Raw genomic sequence first — 18,797 nt, 5'->3', positions numbered from 1 at the left:
TTATGCAAGTGCATTATTTAGTGTACGCGGTGTCAGCCAGGTCGCAGATGAAAACGAGGCGCTACGGCCGGATGGTGGGCTGCGTTTGGACCTTTGGCGAAGAGGAGGGCGTGCCAAAATCGCAGAGTATCAGAGGCCACATACCAACACGCAATATCGGCCTAAGCTGGGACTCGGTACCACCTCTGCAAAGCACATTGCAGCTGCAGCCGCGAACTCTGTTGTCGCCGTGTTTGGACATCGTGCTTCCCAGCATCCACCCAGCATCCAGCATCCAGCATCCAGTGTCCAGCCTCCTCAATTCTGGCCCAGCCGGCTCGGCAGCCTGCGTTGTTGCGTCACCATGGCTATGATCAGCATCAGCAAGGTTCCGCTTCACCGCTGGCCGAGTCTCGGTTCCCAATTGCCCACATGTCTTGGACCAGGAAGCATTTTTCCCGCACAGGACACCATACGTACAAGTACAGGTTGTGGTCCCTCCTGGCAATAAACTAGCGACATAGCACGTCCTTCTCATCTCAACCTAACACGAACACATCCAGGGCCCCCAAGCAATAACGTGCGGAATACAGCCAGACCTAATGAGCCAAGACCGAGCTCAGGGGTCTAGGCGTCCAGTTGCTGTGACAACGGGGAAGATCCCAGCCGCCCGCTGACACAATTCCGGGTGGTGTGGGGTCAGGGACGGCCTCCAGAGCGCCTGGAAGGGACCAGGGCGTGCTAGGCTTTGGCGATCACAAGCTTCCTTTTGCTAGTTCGACTGGTCGCGTCTCGTACACGGCCGGCCTGGCCGCGTGTGGATGAGTGTTGACGACGCGTCTGTCAAATTCGGCGAGCTGCTCGTTTGTTACTATTCTCGGATGGCAATTGTGATTGCAATGTGACTTGGAGAAGAACCTCGGTCGCCCGGCAGCATCTGATGTCCCGCGGCACGCGGCCCACGCCATCTGAAGTAAACATAGACACGGGGGGCGCCAAAGCCGGCGTCCGAGACAAACCTGGGGCAGCAAATCCCCAGACGCCTAGGTTGCTGTTCCAGGATTGTCAGAGCGCCCGCTCAATTCTTCAAAAATGACATGAGATGACAGGAGATGATGAAACAGCACAGCTTCGCATTCCTCAAGGAAAAGCATCACCTAATCCAATCTCTTGCATGTTGTGGCTCCCTCCCAGCTGCAAGCTGATGCTGCCGTGACATCTGCAGCTGGCGGTGCTTCTGCTTGATCAAACTTCCGCACCGCATTTCGTGGCGTCAGATCACTCCGGATAAACACCGCTTCGGTAGTTGTGCCCAGGCTAAGAACACAGCCAAGAGCAGTGCGTCCCAGAGAATGGCGGGAGCTCGAGATTTCCTGCCCATGGCTGTTCCCCAGGTCAATTGATCTGAAATTGAATTCGATTCATATACAATGTAAAACTATGATGGCGATTGCCGTTTGAAGTCAGATTTGGCCGGCGTGGTCTTCTTGTACAATATCCACACAGTTACTTGGTGGCCACGTGACGTGATGTCACATCGCGATGGAATCGTGCCCCGCGATGACGGCTGATTGCCCCACGTTGACTCGCCTCTGCCAGACTGTGAATTTCAGCCCTTCGGCACGGAACGTCTGGATTAAGCTGGCTAGTCTTAGGAAGCGCAATCCAAAATGAAGCAACGTTTCTCGTCCCTGGACGTCAAGGTGGGACGAGCCGAGCTCTTACTGTGGCTCGCCAGTTGCTGACTCATACCCCGCAGGTCATCGCCCATGAGCTCCAAGAGCATCTGGTGACTCTGCGACTATCCAACGTCTACGACCTCTCCTCCAAGATCCTTCTCCTCAAGTTCTCGAAGCCCGATAACAAGAAGCAACTCGTCATTGATACCGGCTTTCGCTGCCACTTGACCGAGTTTGCTCGAACAACAGCTGCGGCCCCCTCCGCATTTGTCGCTCGGCTTCGAAAGTTCCTCAAGACCCGGCGGTTGACGGCAGTAACCCAAGTTGGAACCGACCGAGTCCTCGAGTTTCAGTTTAGCGATGGGCAATACCGACTGTTTCTGGAGTTCTTCGCTGTATGTGCCCCTGGTCCCGCTGGTCATTTCGAGTTGTCTGTTAAGTCATATCTATCCAGAGCGGCAACATCATCCTTACCGATGCCGACCTTAAGATCCTCACGCTTGCCAGAACTGTCTCGGAAGGAGAGGGCCAAGAGCCGCAACGAGTCGGTCTTGAATATTCGCTAGTGAATCGGCAGAACTTTGCGGGAATCCCACCCTTGACTAAGGAGAGGGTACATGATGCTTTGAAAGCTGCCGTAGCCAAAGCTGCCGTGGCTGCGGCTTCTTCAAAAAAGATCAAGGGGAAACCTGGTGGTGATTTGAGAAAGGCTTTGGCTGTTTCCATCACGGAGCTGCCACCAATCCTCGTGGATCACGCTTTGCAGAAGAACCAATTTGATACCACTACGAAACCCGAAGAAGTTTTGGCTAGTGAGACCTTGCTAGACGAACTCGTCAAGTCACTCTCCGAAGCTCGTAAAACAGTTGAGAACATCACCAGTTCGGCTACCTGTCCCGGCTATATCTTTGCGAAGCGCCAAGCTCCCAAACCAGAAAGCACCGAGGAGGGCGACTCACAGAACAAACGAGAAGGTCTCCTTTACGAGGACTTCCACCCGTTCATCCCCCATAAGCTGGAAAAGGACCCAGCATTTGAAGTTCTGGAATTCAAAAGCTACAATGAGACAGTTGACGAATTCTTTTCTTCAATAGAAGGTCAAAAGCTCGAGGCTAGACTGACTGAACGGGAAGTAGCAGCAAGGAGAAAACTAGATGCGGCAAAACAGGAGCAGTCCAAGCGGATCGAGGGACTGCAGGAGGCGCAGACGCTGAACTTCCGCAAAGCCGCTGCCATCGAGGCCAACGTCGAGCGTGTCCAAGAGGCGATGGATGCGGTCAATGGACTGCTCGGCCAGGGTATGGATTGGGTAGACATCGGAAAGTTGGTTGAACGCGAAAAGAAGCGGAACAATCCCGTTGCCGACATCATCAAGCTGCCTCTCAACCTGTCTGAAAACCTTGTTACGTTGGAGCTTGCCGAGGAAGAAGTTGTGGAGGAAGAGGAAGACGATCCCTACGAAACCGATGATAGCGCATCGGACAGCGGCGACGAATCGACGGCTGCGAAAGGAAAGTTGTCTGGCAAGGAATTAGCAGTGGAGATCAACCTCACTCTCACTCCATGGAGCAATGCCAGAGAGTACTACGATCAACGAAAGACAGCTGTCGACAAGCAAGAGAAAACTCAACAACAAGTGGCGAAAGCATTGAGGAGCACTGAGCAAAAGATTAACCATGATCTCAAGAAGGGACTCAAGCAAGAAAAGGCCCTACTTCAGCCAATCCGCAAGCAGTTGTGGTTTGAAAAGTTCATCTGGTTCATCTCCTCAGATGGGTACTTGGTCATCGGAGGCAAAGATGCCCAACAGAACGAGATCATCTACAAGAGGTATCTGCGCAAGGGCGACGTCTACTGTCACGCTGATCTGCATGGCGCATCAAGCATCATCATCAAGAACAACCCCAAGACGCCAGATGCACCAATCCCACCGGCAACCTTATCTCAAGCAGGCTCCCTTGCTGTATGCTCCTCAGATGCCTGGGACTCAAAGGCTGGCATGTCGGCTTGGTGGGTCAACGCGGACCAGGTTTCGAAATCAGCCCCTACCGGAGAGTTCCTCCCGACAGGAAGCTTCATGGTGAGAGACAAGAAGAATTTCCTCCCGCCCGCCCAGCTTTTGCTTGGACTAGGCGTCATGTTCAAAGTCAGCGAAGAGAGCATGGCCAGGCATGTGAAGCACCGACTATACGACGGTGACTTTACTGCTGGTAACGAAGCGGCACGACCGACGACATCCAAAGACTTGGATGAGCACCAATCGGCTGAGACAGAGCAACCAAACGTATCAGAACATGATGAGGCCTCCGAAGATGAGTCCGACAATGAGCAGCAACGAGATGAAAAGCCCCGAGACAACCCGCTTCAGGCTTTCGGTCGCGGAGACCGCGATGAGGATGTTCAAGAAGCCGAAGAAGGCATCTCGGAACTGAATGTTGACGAAAAGCCCGCCTCCGAGGAAACGCCTGCGCAGGAGGAGGATGAACAGTCTGATGAGGAAGAAAGCGAGAGCCACGAACCCGCCGAATCTGTTGCCGAAGCATCCGAAGCACCGAGCAAGTCGTCAGCTCAAGCCTCGGGAACTGGCACCCCAACTCCTGTGAAGAAGGCTGCTGCCAAACGTGGCCAACGCGGCAAGGCGAAGAAGATTGCCGCCAAGTATAGGAACCAAGATGACGACGACCGCGCCGCCGCGGAAGCCCTGATTGGCGCAGCAGCTGGTCGCGAGAAGGCCGAAGCCGAAGCCAAGGCCAAGCTCGACCGAGAGGCTGAACTCGCGGCCGCCAAGGAGCGCCGTCGGGCCCAGCATCAGCGTCAGCAAAAGGAGACGGCCGAGCATGAGGAGATCCGGCGCGTCATGATGGACGAGGGCCTCGAAGTGCTTGACGCCGAGGAGGCGGACCAGATGACGGCCCTCGACGCCCTCGTTGGAACGCCGCTACCCGGCGACGAGATCCTTGAAATCATCCCCGTGTGCGCCCCATGGAACGCTCTGGGCCGTTTCAAATACAAGGCTAAGCTACAGCCCGGCGCCACCAAGAAGGGCAAGGCGGTCAAGGAGATCCTCGAGCGCTGGAAGGCCGCCACCGCCAAGAAGGGCGTTGTCGACGAGACGGCCCGCGACTCGGAGCGCATGTGGCCCCGCGAGGTCGAGCTCCTCAAGGCGCTCAAGCCCGAAGAGACTTACAATTGCGTGCCAGTAGGCAAAGTAAGAGTCATGATGTCCGGTGGCACGTCTGGTGGAGGTGGCGGCGGCGGAGGTGGCGGTGGTGGTAGTGGCAAGAAGGGCCAGGGCAAAGGGGGAAGAGGCGGAAAAGGATCGAAGAGGTCATAATCCAATAGTAGATATGATCGGACTTGCTAGGCAATCATATATAAGAGCTACCTATCGGGGATTGTGGCACTCCTCGAAGTACTCCTTGAAATGAAAGACTAGTATCGTTCACAACATCTATTTCCTATATCCTATATACGAGACGCTACCCCCATGTGCTGCAAGTACCCCCAAGGTCTCAAGGTTTTGAAAACAGTGATAAATTTAATAAAGAGACTGCGAGACTTATTGCTAAAATAATAATATTTATAGTAGGTTAGAAGTGTATTATACTTAGATTAAAGGCATCATCACCATCATTCAGAGCTAATGGATTTTAGCCGGGTCATGGTCAAGGACTCATCTCAAAGCTCTCATCTCACGCCGCCTTGATCTCCTCGGCGGGAATCTCAACCTTCTGCTCCTCCTTCGTCTCCACCACCTCCTCAGCCTCGGTCTTCTCGACGCTCTCGGGCATCCAAACGGCCTCAACAACGCTCATCCTGCATCCTGGGCTCCTCGAAACGCCCTAGTCGCCACGTTAGTATGCCGTACTACCGGATAGGGGCAAAATGAGATGAGAGTACGCACCTTGAAGACGAACCGCTCGTCGACGGCCTTGAAGAGCTCCCGGAACTCGGTCTCGGTTCGCTCTTGGGCGTTCAGCACCGCCAGCATCACCATGTCCATGCTGCGCATGATCTTCTCGTCCCAGGGGTTCTCGGCTCCGACGTCGCGCAGGCAGTGGTCGTTGATGACGACGCGGGCACCGGGCTTGAGCGCCGGGACGAGGCTCTTGATGATCTTGATGGCGTAAGGAGTCGAGTAGTTGTGCATGATCCAGCGGAAGAAGTAGACTGGAGAGCCAAGGTCAGTATCCGCAATATGTCAAGGTAACAGTCGAACATACCATCAGCACCATGGACGGGTTGCTCAGTAAAGAAGTCGTGAGCCTGTAGCGTGATGCGCTTGGACACGTCTTCGTCGGGGGAAATTGGCTTGGGTGCGCTATCGACCGTCTTTTGCAAATCTTGCACGACAAACTTGGTCTTCTTCCACTTATTGCCCAAGTCGACACACACGAATCCGTGGCTTCCGCCGACATCGACAAAGGTGCCCTCCTTGGCATCCACGTCGGACAGATCGTAGTTGTCGACAAAGTGGCTCACCTCGTATCCCTCGCCACCAGTCAAGCTGGCCATGGCGCCGCCCATGCGCTTGGCGCGCGCGGGATCCTTGCCAAAGGTGACGAACATGGGCTCCTGGTTGACCGTGTTGAAGGCAAAGTTGAAGCCGGTACGTGTCAGCTCGGTGCCCTCGGGATAGGTCCGCAGAGACTGGAGCGAGTGGGCGGCAGCCGGGAAGATGTCCTCGGAGTTGAAGCCCACCCAGGCCTGCAGAGGGCCGTCCTCGGCGAGCATGCGGGAGGCGGCGGTGTGGGCGATGAGGCCGGGCGAGGGCTCTTGGAAGATGTAGTTGGTCATGGCATGGCGGAGAGCACGAGCGAGGTTGATGGGATCCAGCGTAGTCTTGGTTTGGAGCTCGGCAAGCGGAATGGGCGCATCGATAGGGACGAGCTTGGCTAGGACAGGATGAGCGATGAAAAGCTAAGGGGACCCAAATTCACATACCAATTCCGTGGCTGTTGAGGAGTTGGAGACTCAGAGTATCGAGGAACTGCGCAACTGGTCAGCCCTCGCCCGTCATATACCCGGGTTAGACTTACACTCCAGACACCCCATCGAACATGCTCTCTGGGACCGCGAACTATAGCGCCGAGCTCCCTGGTAGCATATACAATCTCCTGGCGGCTGTTCTGTATATCGGCGGGCAGCGGGGGGAAGTCTCCCGCATCGTTGACGTCGAAGCCGGCATTGGGGAGGTTGTTGTCCCTCATGTACTTGTCGAGCTTCTCCGTCTCCCGGGTGATCTTCTTGGCGAGCTCAATCATGTGCGAAGTGGACGACGCAGCGGCCGCCTCGGATGGAGGAGTTGCTTCGGGCTCTGTCTCAGTCGCCGACGACGACTGGGGCGTCGGCTGGTCGCTCTTGGACATGAACTGGGCCAAGCCGCTCAAGGACATGCGGTTCTGCTTCTTGCGATCGGCCTCGTCGGCGTTGCCATTCGTAGCAGCTCCGTTTGAGCTGTGAAGCCACGACGGGACTCTGAGCTTGGCCATGGTTGTAGAGGGATCCAAGGGCGACGGCGAGTGTGCAGATTCCAGGAAACCAAGGATTTGCTTTTGGTTGGCTTTCTGGTTTGCTTTAATCTGCTCAAGTGAATGAAGTTAGCCCCCGCTGTTGGATCAAGCCCGGATGGCATGCATGCGCGCTGCGCCGGGCTCGCGCGGGACAGGAGGTCCGGCCGAGCTGTTGGACGCCAAAAAAGCAAAGCTGAAAGGTAGCAGAAGCCACTAAGCGTCGTACTAAAAGTCGATAGACACAACGCATGCAGCGCATCGCAGATGGGAGAAGACTGGGCGTCGCCAGGGCGGCCTATGAGATGAGCGGCCCATGGGGGTTCGGGTGAATCCCACGGCGGGGAGGATTTGCGTGCTCAGACGTGTTGAGGGAAACATGTTACATTGTAATCCATGCCGACACGAGGAGACCATGTGGCATCACATCATGTACACGCTGGTGTACATGCTGGTGTGCACGCTGGACGCCCATTCGTTACCGTCGGGCGAGAGACAGGCCCGATGTGTCTCAGACAGAGGGCATCTCAACCACGACCCTCTGCTCGCCGTGGCGTTTGCCTTGGGTGCCGCCACGGGAACGGCCTTCACAAAAGGTCTCTCTCTAGTCAGCCACCCAGCACGGGGATGTGCTCGGAGGATCGAGAAAAGGGAGACGGTGAAACCAGGTCCACACGAGTAGGAAAGGGCCGTCTTTGAGGGACAGCTCCTCTCGACTTGAGCGCTGCTAGTTTCGGGCTCCCGGTCACTGGCTGGCTGGGTACAGGTGCAACGAGTTTCCTCTCCTCGGCCTTGTCTTGGGCGTCGCACGACGGGAGGACGCCATTGTGAACCCGTCCAGAAAAATCATATCCCCGATTGGGTAGAGAAAGCAGTGATGATGAGTGTCATGGTCATGGTGAATGGTGAATGGTGAATGCTAGATGGGGATGGTACGTTGGGAACGGGTGGGATGACTGCAATGAAAGACTTTGCACGTACGTAAGAACAAAACCGGCGCTGTGTTGCGCACTGTAGCGGCGGCAGTCAGCTATTGCACGGAGACTATTGCCGCCAAAGTCAGGATTGATCAGCACAAGACAGCCTACCAAAACAAAAGTAAGCAATTGATGATGGAAATCTCCGATGGTGCCGTCGCAGAGTAGCAAAGCCGGAAAACCGCCCAAGGGGGAACAGGAATCAGGAAGATCAGTTAAATTGGGTTCACGCCAAGAACCCCGGGATCTAAGGGCCGTACCAGTGTCCGCTCCAGTGTCCGTCTCTTAGTGCGCTATCCGTACATCCATGATCCAGCCAGGGGAACGCCAGTAGAGAGGCCTGTAGTTCCGCACTTGGCCGCATCCGTAGTTGAAAGTTAAACATGTGTCCGCGAAGCTCGCCATTCTTCTCCATCGCATGATCCGTCATGCCTCCTCGTCTCGACAATAGGTCAATGCCCGACCCAGAATAGTCCCAGGATAGTCCTAGCACCCGTCGCAACACCAGCCCACCAACATCCGCAAGTCTCAGCGCGATGGAGTCGACTAATTTCCACACCATGGCCCCACGTTCCAGCGGTCCGGCACGTTGCGCCTCACGTTGCGCCTCACGAACTAGTGGGTCACACCCCTCACCACCCAGGAAACCGTAGAGTTTCTCACCGGAAAGGAACCATTCCTGTATTCCCGTCATCAATCCGTGTGGGTCTTCCGTGGATGCACCGCAGTGTGTAGGTGCGTGTATGCACGCGTCTCCTTTTCCAAGAGGAAGAAAAACCCTCCTCCATTTATTCTCCATTCATACATATGCCGGCTTCTGGCCGTAGACAATATGGCATGGCATGTACATCAGCATCGTGTTGCTGCTGTAAGCCCTCCGCACGTCAATCAGGAGCATTTCCACCTGTTCCCGATTCCACCCCAGTCCCCGGGTCAGGGGCCCTAGGGCAATAGCTTGCATCCCGTCCATCAGGATCGTCCGCCAGTAGAGACCCACCGTCTTCAGAACCTTGTTCTTGGGCCACGTTCCTAGAGGTACGTGGAACACTCGCTCTGTGACATTGACGAAACCTGCTTCTCGCATCATGCTCGCCAGGTGACCACCTGCTGCGGCGTGGAAATTCACACCTAGTGCGCCGAGACCGTCATTCACAAGTGACCAATACTTTGCAACGGGGTGCTCAGGGGGCACCACACCGTTGCGGGTTGCGCTATGTGGCTTGTGGTGAATCTCCTGGAGCTCGAACCAGCCCCCTGGCTTGATATGTCTAATTCTATAAGCAAAATCCATGTCAACAGGACGGCAGGCCGACTTACTCCAGGCCCCGACGCAATAGTCGTGGCCAGTCCTTGATGGCCATCACAGTGTGCCGAGAGTGAATGTAGTCAAAGTGGTTTCGGGGGTGGAGCCATGGCGATTCGACGTCGTCCACCATGAACCGGACGTTGGGTGGCAGCCAGTCAGGTTGGATTGGGGATAGGTCAACGCCAAGGATGTTGGCGCTCGAGTACTGATCACCCACTGCCACATGTCAGCTTCTTGTCCAATGACAAACGCCTCTCCACAGATACTCACTCTCGATGGCCCAGATACCAGTACCAGTCCCGATATCAAGGATCTCTTGGGGATGTTCCCCTATAGGTGCAAAATTGAGCTTTTGGTTGCCGAGGAGTTTGATCATGGCATGTTTCATGTCCTCTCTCTCCTGTTCGACATCATCGTTGGGGAAGTTGTAGCTACCCTCTCGGAATCGGTGATAGCGACGGCCGTTCTCATACATGTAATCTCGGATGGACGACTCCATGGATGTGCTACCAGATGTGATACTATCACTTTCGTAACCGGCATCCGATCTGGCGTCTCCGACAGTGCTGGCTTCCTCGCTATCGGCAACAATAGTATCCTCGGCTTCGAACAATGCAGCTCTGGAGAGCACATCTTGCTCGAATGTTGAAAGCTCGGGAAAAATAGAGACGCCGTTGGGATGGGTCAGTGGGGACATGACCATTGAGTCTGGTCGTTTGTGTTCTGGTTTGGATGCCGGGTCAGTGCCGGAAGGCGACAATTCGGGTACGTCGACCGCATCTTTGGTCAAGTCCAGAGGGGGGATAACATGTCCAGTCTCGGGGTGGATGAGCCGTGGTGTTTCTTGGCGTGGCGTTTCTTGGCCTGGTGTTTCTTGGCCTGGTGTTTCTTGGCCTGGTGTCTTCAGACCCGCCTCTGACAATGCATCGTGTTGTTGTGTCTGTATCCAGGCTTCAGTCTTGTTGTGTGCATCATGTCCTCGGGACTGTGAGCTCTCTGGCAGGGAGTGTGTCGTGGTCGCCTCCTGCGGTAGATCTGGGGTGGACGCTGCTGTACTTTTCACGTCGTCGGGTCCTGGAATTTGTACAACATGACCCTCGTCAGTATTTTGGGAGGGTAGCACTTCAGCGGGCATCTGGTCTTCATGCTCTCCAGCACTTGGGGGAGCAACTGGGTGGACCTGATCTTCCATAGATTTGCCGCTAGCAGGGAGCAGGACAGCTTCAATGGTCATAGTGCTTGCAATGTCTCGTTTGGGGGGATTGGTGGTGTCCATGGTGATGATCGCTGGAGGTACCGTAGTGTTGGACGGGGGTTATGGCCGGTACTCGGCACTGGCGGCTGAATAGGCGGCGCAAGGGGTACCTAGCAGCCACCACGTCTGAGCGCTTGCGATGCAATAGCAGGGACGCGAATCCCAGCTCTCAGAGACGGCGGCAAGATTGATCCGGCGATGGTGACGATGGTACCGAGTGTCCGGAACGCGAGGGGACCTGAAAGCACCCGGCGGGCAACTGGTGATCGATTTGGTGCACGGCCTTACACCAGCGTTGGGAGCTGATGGGCAGTGCAGGGCTGGCGATGATGGTGCAATAGAACTTGGCGTCCTTCAAAAGCAGGATCCGCGTCAGGGATTCGAGTACGATGGAGAGGAGCCGGGACCTGGAAGTCGTCGGTTGCAGCGGCGGCGCGAGAAACGATATAGAGCAGATAAGCAGAAGAGAGGGCTAGAGAGTCGAGCGTCAGGCGTTGAGCAACATGCAGAAGGGAAGTCTTTATTCGGCGGATGAGAAGCGTCGGGGATTTGATGGGATGGTGACGGGCCATTGGGAGGGGATGGGGCCAAGGGCCAGGGGAGGAGGCTTCTGTATGAGGGAGGAAACAGGTGGGGCAGCGCCCGCCCGCCCCAGCCCAGGCCCAGGTCGGTCCCGGTCGGAAGGTCCATGTCAGCCACCAGTCGCGCCTTCATGATCCAGACTTTTTTTTTTAACCCGAACACACTGCGGGTCCTCATCAGCTCCCCGGATCCACGATTCTAGCCAGAAGCCCAGGGCCACCAAGACCCCTCGTGAACTAATGCAAATCAGCGCTTGTTGGTCCAGGCCGCCCAGATCTATTGCCTTTGCACCATACGGTCACGCAGACGAGACGCAGCCCCGTATACAAGGAGCGCACTGGCGGGCGGCGCAGTGCTCGAGGAGGTTGCTTCCGATGCGCGCTCGTTGCTTTTTGCTGCCGCTTTTGATGCCTCGGTGACGAGTCGAATCTTAGGATTTGACGTGTTGCTTCGCTTCCCTTTGGGCTGCTGCTCGCTGTGACTGTGACGCCGAGCATGCAGCTTCAGCTTAGCCCTCTCAGTATATTTCTTTTTCCTCTTCCCCTCTTACCCATTTCGATGTCACATTGGTATCAACTTACGTATCCTGCATACCTCCTCTGGGACAGATGCGGCATGGGGGCGGAGAGGGTAAAGTTTCGAGGCATTAATTATTAGCATCGCGATGTGGCTAGTTCCCTTGGCGCTTGTGAGTCTCCTCTTTACCCACCGGCCAGTACCCCGGGTCCTTGTTTCCTCTCACACTCGAACGGTCTGTTGAATCTGAGATATGACCTTCGCAATGTGATGCACGGCGTTGGACGTGGTCGACGCTGCTCTCAGTCCGGCTGTCTTCCCGCAAGTGCCCGATTTACTTACATCTCTAGGGTAGTTTGCGTCACCCCTCCACGCTCTCCACATCCACAACTTCAACCAAAAGCACCTCCAGTATCCACTTTTTGGCAGAGACAATTCGACGTCACCATCCACTCAGTTAATTGCTCATTGTCTGGCTGGTTAATTTTTATGCAACTCCGACCCCCTCTCGTCCTATCCTCCGATGTCTCGGCACGCAAAGTTTACCTATTGTGTTGGCAGTCCCTACTTTCAACCGGATGACCTCATCCAGGATGTCGAGCGACAAAAGCAAGCCCTAGATCTCCTGATCCAAAACGACCTGTACAATGCCAGTCGGGTCCTGCTACAACTGCCCGAGCGGGACTTGTATACCTACCATGCCATAACAAGTGTTAAGCTGGCCGAGGTCCAGGCCGTCGTCAACCTCGGTGATGCAAACGGCCTCCACGCCTGGTACCGTAACGAGGATCGCTCGCCTGTAAGCCCCCATTCATCGACCTTTTACTAGGGCACAGGCTGAAACTCGCTACAGAGAGATCCGCCTCCGCAGATGGACGCAGATGCCTACATCTCCGTCTTTAACCCGGCGACGGCAACGGCATCGGCACTCAAGAACTTGGGCACCAACGCCAAGAAGGGTTCTATTCGAAGCGAGACTGCGGCCAACCTCGCGGACAAACGATATCTGCACCCCGCCTTGACGGCGAAACTGACCATTCCCAAGTCAAAGAAGCCACCCAGCCCCAACCCGTACTACGACTTCTGGGCATGGTCCTGTCGCACACTGGAGTGGTGTGGCCCTTGCCTCTCCGCAGAGCGGGTAGCCACCAGCCACCACATCCTCCCGATTTTCATGCATCATTTTGGTTGCGCCACACCGTCTCACGAGAGCCTAGAGATACTCAAAATTCTAGCTGATGGACGGCCAGTGGCAGACATGGGTTCCGGAAATGGCTACTGGTCGTTTATGCTTCGGCAGTACGGCCTCCAGACCCACCCAGTAGACAACATGCAGAGCGAATGGCGGGTGAACTGGGTCAGCGACACAACCATCTCCGATGGTGTCAAGTGGTTGAGCAAAAACGCGGGAGGCAAAGACATGGTCCTCCTGCTGGTGTACCCTGTCGTGGGCGGCGGAGTCGGAGGTGGCACCGAAGGTGGCTTTACACGTAATCTGGTTGATGCCTTTGAAGGTGACACGATTGCGGTCGTCGGCACGCAGAATGGCAACAGCTACACGGGATTCAAGGGTATGACGATGGACCAGTTTATGGAGAGAGAGCACAAAGAGTGGACCAAGGTGGTGCAGATTGCCTTGCCCAGTTTTGCTGGCAAGGATGAGGCGCTGTACGTCTTTCAGAGAGGAGAAAGGGTGCCTCGTGAGTAGATATTGAAAGTACACCCAACTTGAAACGTCTCAAGCCCCAGTCCTCTTGGGCAGCACTCTACTAATTATTGCATCTTTAACTACGTCCATGAATTTGCCAACGCACGGCGTTAATTTCCATAAAGGTTTTGGTGGAAGCCTTGGTGGAATTCTGCAATATGCCGTGTAATTATGGTCGTCGGGCATCCGCCAGACCAACAAGGCCAATAAAGTACGGACGTGTTGGGTAGCTCGTATCCACGACATACGACATCGTATTCTCCGGGAAAAGAAAAGTGAGATGTGGATATGATAGACACCATGATGTCACAAAGCTAACATTGTTTTTCTTGTTGAGACATACTTAGTCTCCAGATTGGGCGCCGAGAGTTGTCTGATTTTTTGACCGGGTATTGTGAAGATCATTGTGGCTCGTGCTCATGCTTTACCATTTCCATCGTACTCTCGCCTTGCTGGGCGGCTGCGAATCCTTCTCTACTCAAATACACATCGGCTCGGCTGCTGGGTTCCCTCCAAGGCATCCAAACGAAGGCAGCCAATACTGTTGACTCCCCCTCCTCCAATTGATCTGCGATGGATTTGACTCCTGAAATGGACATATTGCAGGTTGACTCACAATGACCTTGCCATTTTTTTGGCCCCCACCCAAGCTGTCATTGCGTCGCGCATGCACCTCGTGCTTTCAATCAGCGGCCATTCTCTTTCTGACGCTTACGCCGTCATGCCACCCGGGTTTAAAATCCCCTGTCCTGTGTTGTCCTGTCTCGTTCTATCTCATCCTGTCCTGCCCTGGCCGTGAGCCTCTTTGCAGGCGCTGAGTGGGCTCAGCATCTGTAGTGCGAAATACCCAGCCACAGAACAGGCGAACCCTTGACGCTGGAGCAGCGACTACTGGGGCCTGTCTGGAGACGTTCGGAGAGAGCGCTGCAGGTGCCATTGGTCTGCCCTGTGGGCGCTCACGGCGGGTGCTCTCAGTGGATGCCCGCAGTGGATTCCAGGTTTGCTACAGGGGAGAGCTCCCCGCTCTGGACGGTATGCGCTGCGCCATCGACTCCAAAAAGGGCTCCAAGGGCTTCAACGGCCTGCTCCTCGACATCTTAGCGCCGACTCAGGCCGCCCTATGACGACCTGGATGCATGGGACGCGCTCTGGAACTGGCTGGGTTTGGGGCGACTTCTCGAGGAGCTGGGGGAGCTGTTGGTCGGAGTTGCCCGCATAAGCCAGTTAACTGCATTGAGGTTTCAGCCCCATCTGGAGCCTTGGATAGAGCCTGGAGACAGCCCTAGGCGGCTGGCTGTCGCATTTGACGCTCGGCGCATGATGGGTCGGACCTCGCTGACAGGTTGCCTCGAGAGCGGAGATCCTACTACTACTTCTCTTCCTCTTCTTCTCTCCCCTCTGTTCCTCCTGCACCAACATTCCCCTCTGCGACTGTGACTGGGACTGTCGCTAGACATTCTCCCTTCTCAGCCTCACACGAGGGTGTCCCACGCCTACTCCGTCTGTTTTGGTTTCTTGCGCTTTGAAGAACCCTGGGCCTGAGCGTCTTTCGCTTGTTTACCTCCCCGGCAAACCTCATACCACACCATGTCGCTCTACCCGGAGGATCGCAGCCGAAAGGGCCGCTCCCGGTCGCGATCGCGTGACCGTCGCTCCAAGGACGAGCCCGCCGCAGAGCCGCCGTCCTCGTACGCCGACGTGCGCGAGCCCAGCTACATCTACCCGGAAGACGACCTCGATGATCGCTACAAAGGCCGCAACGAAGCCAAGGCCAGCGGCGCCCTCCCGTACCCCGAGGAGGGCGGCATGGACTCCATGCTTCCGGGCGGCCAGGCCCTCTACAGCTACGACTCCCAGCAGCCCACGTACAAGACCGCGTCACCCACCGCGGATCGCAGCTCTCGTGACAAGGTAGGGGGTGGTCTGCTCCCCGGCGCGTTCCCAGACGACGAGCCCCGCGTCAAAGGCAAGGGTGAGGAACCCCGCATCTACAGCGCAGAACCCCGCGACAGCACCTACGAAAGTCGCCGAGACGACAAGTACACGAGTCACAGAGACGAAAAGTACGAGAGCCGTCAAGAAGACAAGTATGAGGGTCGCTACGAAGACAAACATGGCAGTCGTCGGGAAGACAAGCACGACACCCGCCGCGAAGACAAGTATGACAGCCGTCGCGAAGACAAACCAGACAGCCGTCGTGAAGACAAACCCGAATCACGTCGTGAAGAAGAAGACAACAAGTTCAAGTTCCTCCCGCAAAAATACAGCCGCTGGCTTTCCACCGGTAGCAGCAGCCAGTCCTCCGATCATGACAATGACAAGGACAAGAAGGCCCGCGACGACGACGACCTGGCCTATGGAAAGCCACCTGTGCCCAAGCGACCCCCCCCTGGATCCGACGATTTGGCTTATGGAAAGACCACTGCAGGAAAAACCACCGGAGCCCCAGCGTCCACCAGCCATGCCTTGACTCCATACGGCAGCAATGCACCTCACGACGAGCACGGTGCCGAGCGCCGTGGCGGGGGGGACGGCAGGTACGATGAAAGACGCAATGAGACATACGAGGATAGACGCAGGGAAACGTACGAGGATCGCGATGATAAGTATGACGACAGACGCACTGCTAGATTCGATGATGATCCGTATGATGAAAGACGATATGGCGAGTATGAGGACAGGCGCAATGACAAGTACGATGACCGGAGGGACGACCCAAGAGACGAAAGACGTGCTTCCAAGTACGCAGATCGTCATGACAGCCCAGACCGGCGTCGCCCTGTGGATGACTATGACCGCCGCCGGTACGAGAGTTCAGACGAAGGACGCCCAACTGCAGAAGGGCGTAGCTCTCGCAGAAGGGGGGACTCCATCCTTAAAGATCCCCAAAGCTCCAGCGCCAATGTCTTGACGGTTGAGCCAGGGAGTCGCGACAGAGAGAGGTCTCGCGACCGTCGCAAGGAAAAGTCTTCCAGTACCAGAGGAAGCTCTGATATGCTCACTGTTGACTCTGGCCGCAAACGAGACAAATCTAAGTCGAGAGACAAGTCTCGAGAGCGGTCCCGCGACCATCGCCGGGATAAGTCCCCGGCTCCAGATATGCTGTCCGTTGAGCCTGGGCGTCGGGATAGATCCAGATCGAGAGACGGGCGAGGCTCCTCATCCCTGAGCGTTGATACAGGGCGTGTGGCAGGCATGAGTCTCGCCATGGCACCTGGCTCGCCTTTGCTTGAATCATACTACGGCACTTACCAAGACTGCTCGCCCATGCCATCACCCCTCCTCCTTGCAACGCAGAACCCGGGCGACGATGCCCGGGGTCTGGAGCCTCTATCGCCTCTTAGTTCTGACTTTGAAGGAGATGGCAAGAAGCGCAACCGGCGCGCCCGCTTCCACGACCCTGAGGATATCACTAGCCAACTCGCTCAGGCCCTCCGAGGCAGCAGGCGTCCCGACACGGGTCCCCTTATAGATATTCTACCGAGCCTCACCCACGAACAGGTTATGGAGCTACGTGCAGAGTATAAGCGAATCGTCAAAACCGGCGCAGAGCGCAAGGGCGTCAACGTCGCCAAGCACATCCGAGCGCGACTCAAGGACGAGGACCCCCTGCTGATGAAGGCTTGCTACGCTGTTGCCCTCGGCATGTGGGAGAGCGAGGCTTACTGGGCCAACTTCTGGTACCAGGGCGACAAGACCCGCCGTGAGCTCCTCATTGAGTCGCTCATGGGCCGCACCAACGACGAGATCCGCGCTATTAAGGATGCCTTCTCTGACAAGAAGTATGATAACAGCCTCACCAAGTGCATGAAGACAGAACTCAAGGAAGATAAGTTTAAAAAGGCTGTTCTCATGGTTTTGGAAGAGCGTCGCATGGATGAGTACGACGGATATGGTCGCCAACTCCCGCTTGACTCTCAACTTATCAGCCATGATGTGAGCGAGCTGCGCCGTGCTGTCAGGTCGGATAAGGGCGGCGAGACGGCTATGATTGGAATTGTCGTCCAGCGCAGCGAATCGCACTTGCGCGCCGTTCTCCAAGAATATGAGCTTAACTATCACAGCAACTTTGCTCGCGATGCCCTCAAGAAGAGCGGAAACCTTGTTGTAAGTCTCCAAGTCCTCCGAACCACCCCGCTCATACGGAAGCTGACACCGCCACTAGGGCGAACTCCTCGCGCACATTCTCAATGGCGTTATCAACCGCCCTGTCCGTGACGCCCTCCTCCTCCACCACGCCATCACCGGCTCCCGCAAGGACGGCCTGCGCCGCGAGCTGCTTATCTCGCGCCTCGTCCGATACCACTGGGACCCGCCCCATATGCGCGCTGTCAAGCAGGCCTACCGCGAGCGTTACGGCAAGGGGCTCTCGGAGGCCGTTCGCGAGTCTACTAGCGGCGAGTGGGGACTTTTCTGTCGTGAGCTGTGCATCGCCCGCACGCCTGATGACGTGAGAAGGTTTGAGAAGGTTGCTGTCAGTGTCAGATAGACGAAAGAGATGGATTTGACGGATATGGCAGATTATGGGAAATTGTAATAGCTTATGGATGGGAACTGGATGTTGAAACGATGCCACGGCCTTTCATTACAAGGAGCGACTAGACGAGTACTACGAGCCTCGTATTGATAACATACCTTACTCTACATTGGATATCTCAGCTAGTTTGAAAAATATACTATGCAACCTTCAAAATATCTTCTTCAAACCCCTACCAATTTTACCACTATCGAAACCTCAATCTTAACCCCTTTCCTGCTTGAAGGAATTGCACTATTAATATAATTAGAATGATCCGTATAGGCAGTGATTTTTACCACATTAAATAGAAGTTCAGTTAAAATCTCCTTACAGTCGATATCCATAAAAATATTTTTTTCCATCCCTTAGGTATCTCAGATATGTACCACCAAACTGTTTTGCGCTTAATTATAAGATTGGTTAAGGTTAATTTATGTGCTGGGGTGCAGGCATGCATGAACTCAAAGATGCGAATGGAGATAAAGATAAAGCCTTTGACGACACTTGCACATTGCCAAAAGGTCTTGTGGTAGATAGTAACCTAAGCCTAGAGCTGTACTAAGCTAAATTTAGTGTAGGATAAAGTTCAGTCCCTTAGTTATGAATCCCAATCAAAGCTGCTTCCATATCTGGCGAACTGACATGGCGTGAGGTACTCGCTGGATTCTATCAACTTCCCAAAGAAGCCCTAGTAGAACGGATCGCCCATCAGGTGACCTTTTTCATGGATTCATTCGACCGCTTGCTAGATAAGGAGAGGCCACAA

At 55.3% G+C, this 18,797-nt stretch overlaps 7 protein-coding genes across 7 annotated transcripts; 3 read left to right on the top strand and 4 right to left on the bottom strand.

Annotated features, from left to right (window-relative positions):
- Positions 1 to 5: 5 nt before the first annotated feature.
- Positions 6 to 626, bottom strand: BGZ61DRAFT_184973 (uncharacterized protein). Its single transcript, XM_046237729.1, has one exon. The coding sequence runs from the start codon at positions 515 to 517 to the stop codon at positions 62 to 64; it is 456 nt and encodes a 151-aa protein (XP_046107656.1). The 5' UTR covers positions 518 to 626; the 3' UTR covers positions 6 to 61.
- A 1,023-nt stretch (positions 627 to 1,649) lies between these two features.
- On the top strand, positions 1,650 to 4,992 carry BGZ61DRAFT_346555 (uncharacterized protein; the record flags this gene model as incomplete). Its single annotated transcript, XM_046239890.1, has 3 exons — positions 1,650 to 1,682; positions 1,739 to 2,053; positions 2,113 to 4,992. 3 exons carry the CDS (start codon positions 1,650 to 1,652, stop codon positions 4,990 to 4,992), a joined length of 3,228 nt encoding a protein of 1,075 aa, XP_046107655.1.
- Positions 4,993 to 5,177: 185 nt separating this feature from the next.
- On the bottom strand, positions 5,178 to 6,922 carry BGZ61DRAFT_569332 (S-adenosyl-L-methionine-dependent methyltransferase; the record flags this gene model as incomplete). Its single annotated transcript, XM_046256026.1, has 4 exons — positions 5,178 to 5,500; positions 5,563 to 5,828; positions 5,882 to 6,578; positions 6,698 to 6,922. The coding sequence occupies 4 exons, from the start codon at positions 6,920 to 6,922 to the stop codon at positions 5,351 to 5,353; spliced, it is 1,338 nt and encodes a 445-aa protein (XP_046107654.1). The 3' UTR covers positions 5,178 to 5,350.
- A 1,247-nt stretch (positions 6,923 to 8,169) lies between these two features.
- On the bottom strand, positions 8,170 to 9,286 carry BGZ61DRAFT_185020 (uncharacterized protein). Its single transcript, XM_046237731.1, has 2 exons — positions 8,257 to 9,286; positions 8,170 to 8,179 (listed from the first exon to the last, which is right to left on the bottom strand). Exon 1 carries the CDS (start codon positions 8,942 to 8,944, stop codon positions 8,393 to 8,395), a length of 552 nt encoding a protein of 183 aa, XP_046107653.1. The 5' UTR covers positions 8,945 to 9,286; the 3' UTR covers positions 8,170 to 8,179; positions 8,257 to 8,392.
- Positions 8,945 to 10,586, bottom strand: BGZ61DRAFT_346728 (S-adenosyl-L-methionine-dependent methyltransferase; the record flags this gene model as incomplete). The annotated part of the gene is made up of 3 exons (XM_046239909.1): positions 8,945 to 9,413; positions 9,463 to 9,667; positions 9,722 to 10,586. 3 exons carry the CDS (start codon positions 10,584 to 10,586, stop codon positions 8,945 to 8,947), a joined length of 1,539 nt encoding a protein of 512 aa, XP_046107652.1.
- Positions 10,587 to 12,327: 1,741 nt separating this feature from the next.
- On the top strand, positions 12,328 to 13,512 carry BGZ61DRAFT_475212 (uncharacterized protein; the record flags this gene model as incomplete). Its single annotated transcript, XM_046248660.1, has 2 exons — positions 12,328 to 12,603; positions 12,658 to 13,512. The coding sequence occupies 2 exons, from the start codon at positions 12,328 to 12,330 to the stop codon at positions 13,510 to 13,512; spliced, it is 1,131 nt and encodes a 376-aa protein (XP_046107651.1).
- A 1,587-nt stretch (positions 13,513 to 15,099) lies between these two features.
- On the top strand, positions 15,100 to 18,001 carry BGZ61DRAFT_475211 (uncharacterized protein; the record flags this gene model as incomplete). Its single annotated transcript, XM_046248659.1, has 2 exons — positions 15,100 to 17,619; positions 17,678 to 18,001. 2 exons carry the CDS (start codon positions 15,100 to 15,102, stop codon positions 17,999 to 18,001), a joined length of 2,844 nt encoding a protein of 947 aa, XP_046107650.1.
- Between the last annotated feature and the right edge of the window lie 796 nt (positions 18,002 to 18,797).

This window comes from Ilyonectria robusta (genome assembly GCF_021365365.1).
Source record: "Ilyonectria robusta strain PMI_751 chromosome Unknown BGZ61scaffold_5, whole genome shotgun sequence".
Taxonomy (NCBI): domain Eukaryota; kingdom Fungi; phylum Ascomycota; class Sordariomycetes; order Hypocreales; family Nectriaceae; genus Ilyonectria; species Ilyonectria robusta.
Note: the sequence above shows the minus strand (reverse complement) of the source record. Positions and strands in the feature narration are given on the sequence as shown.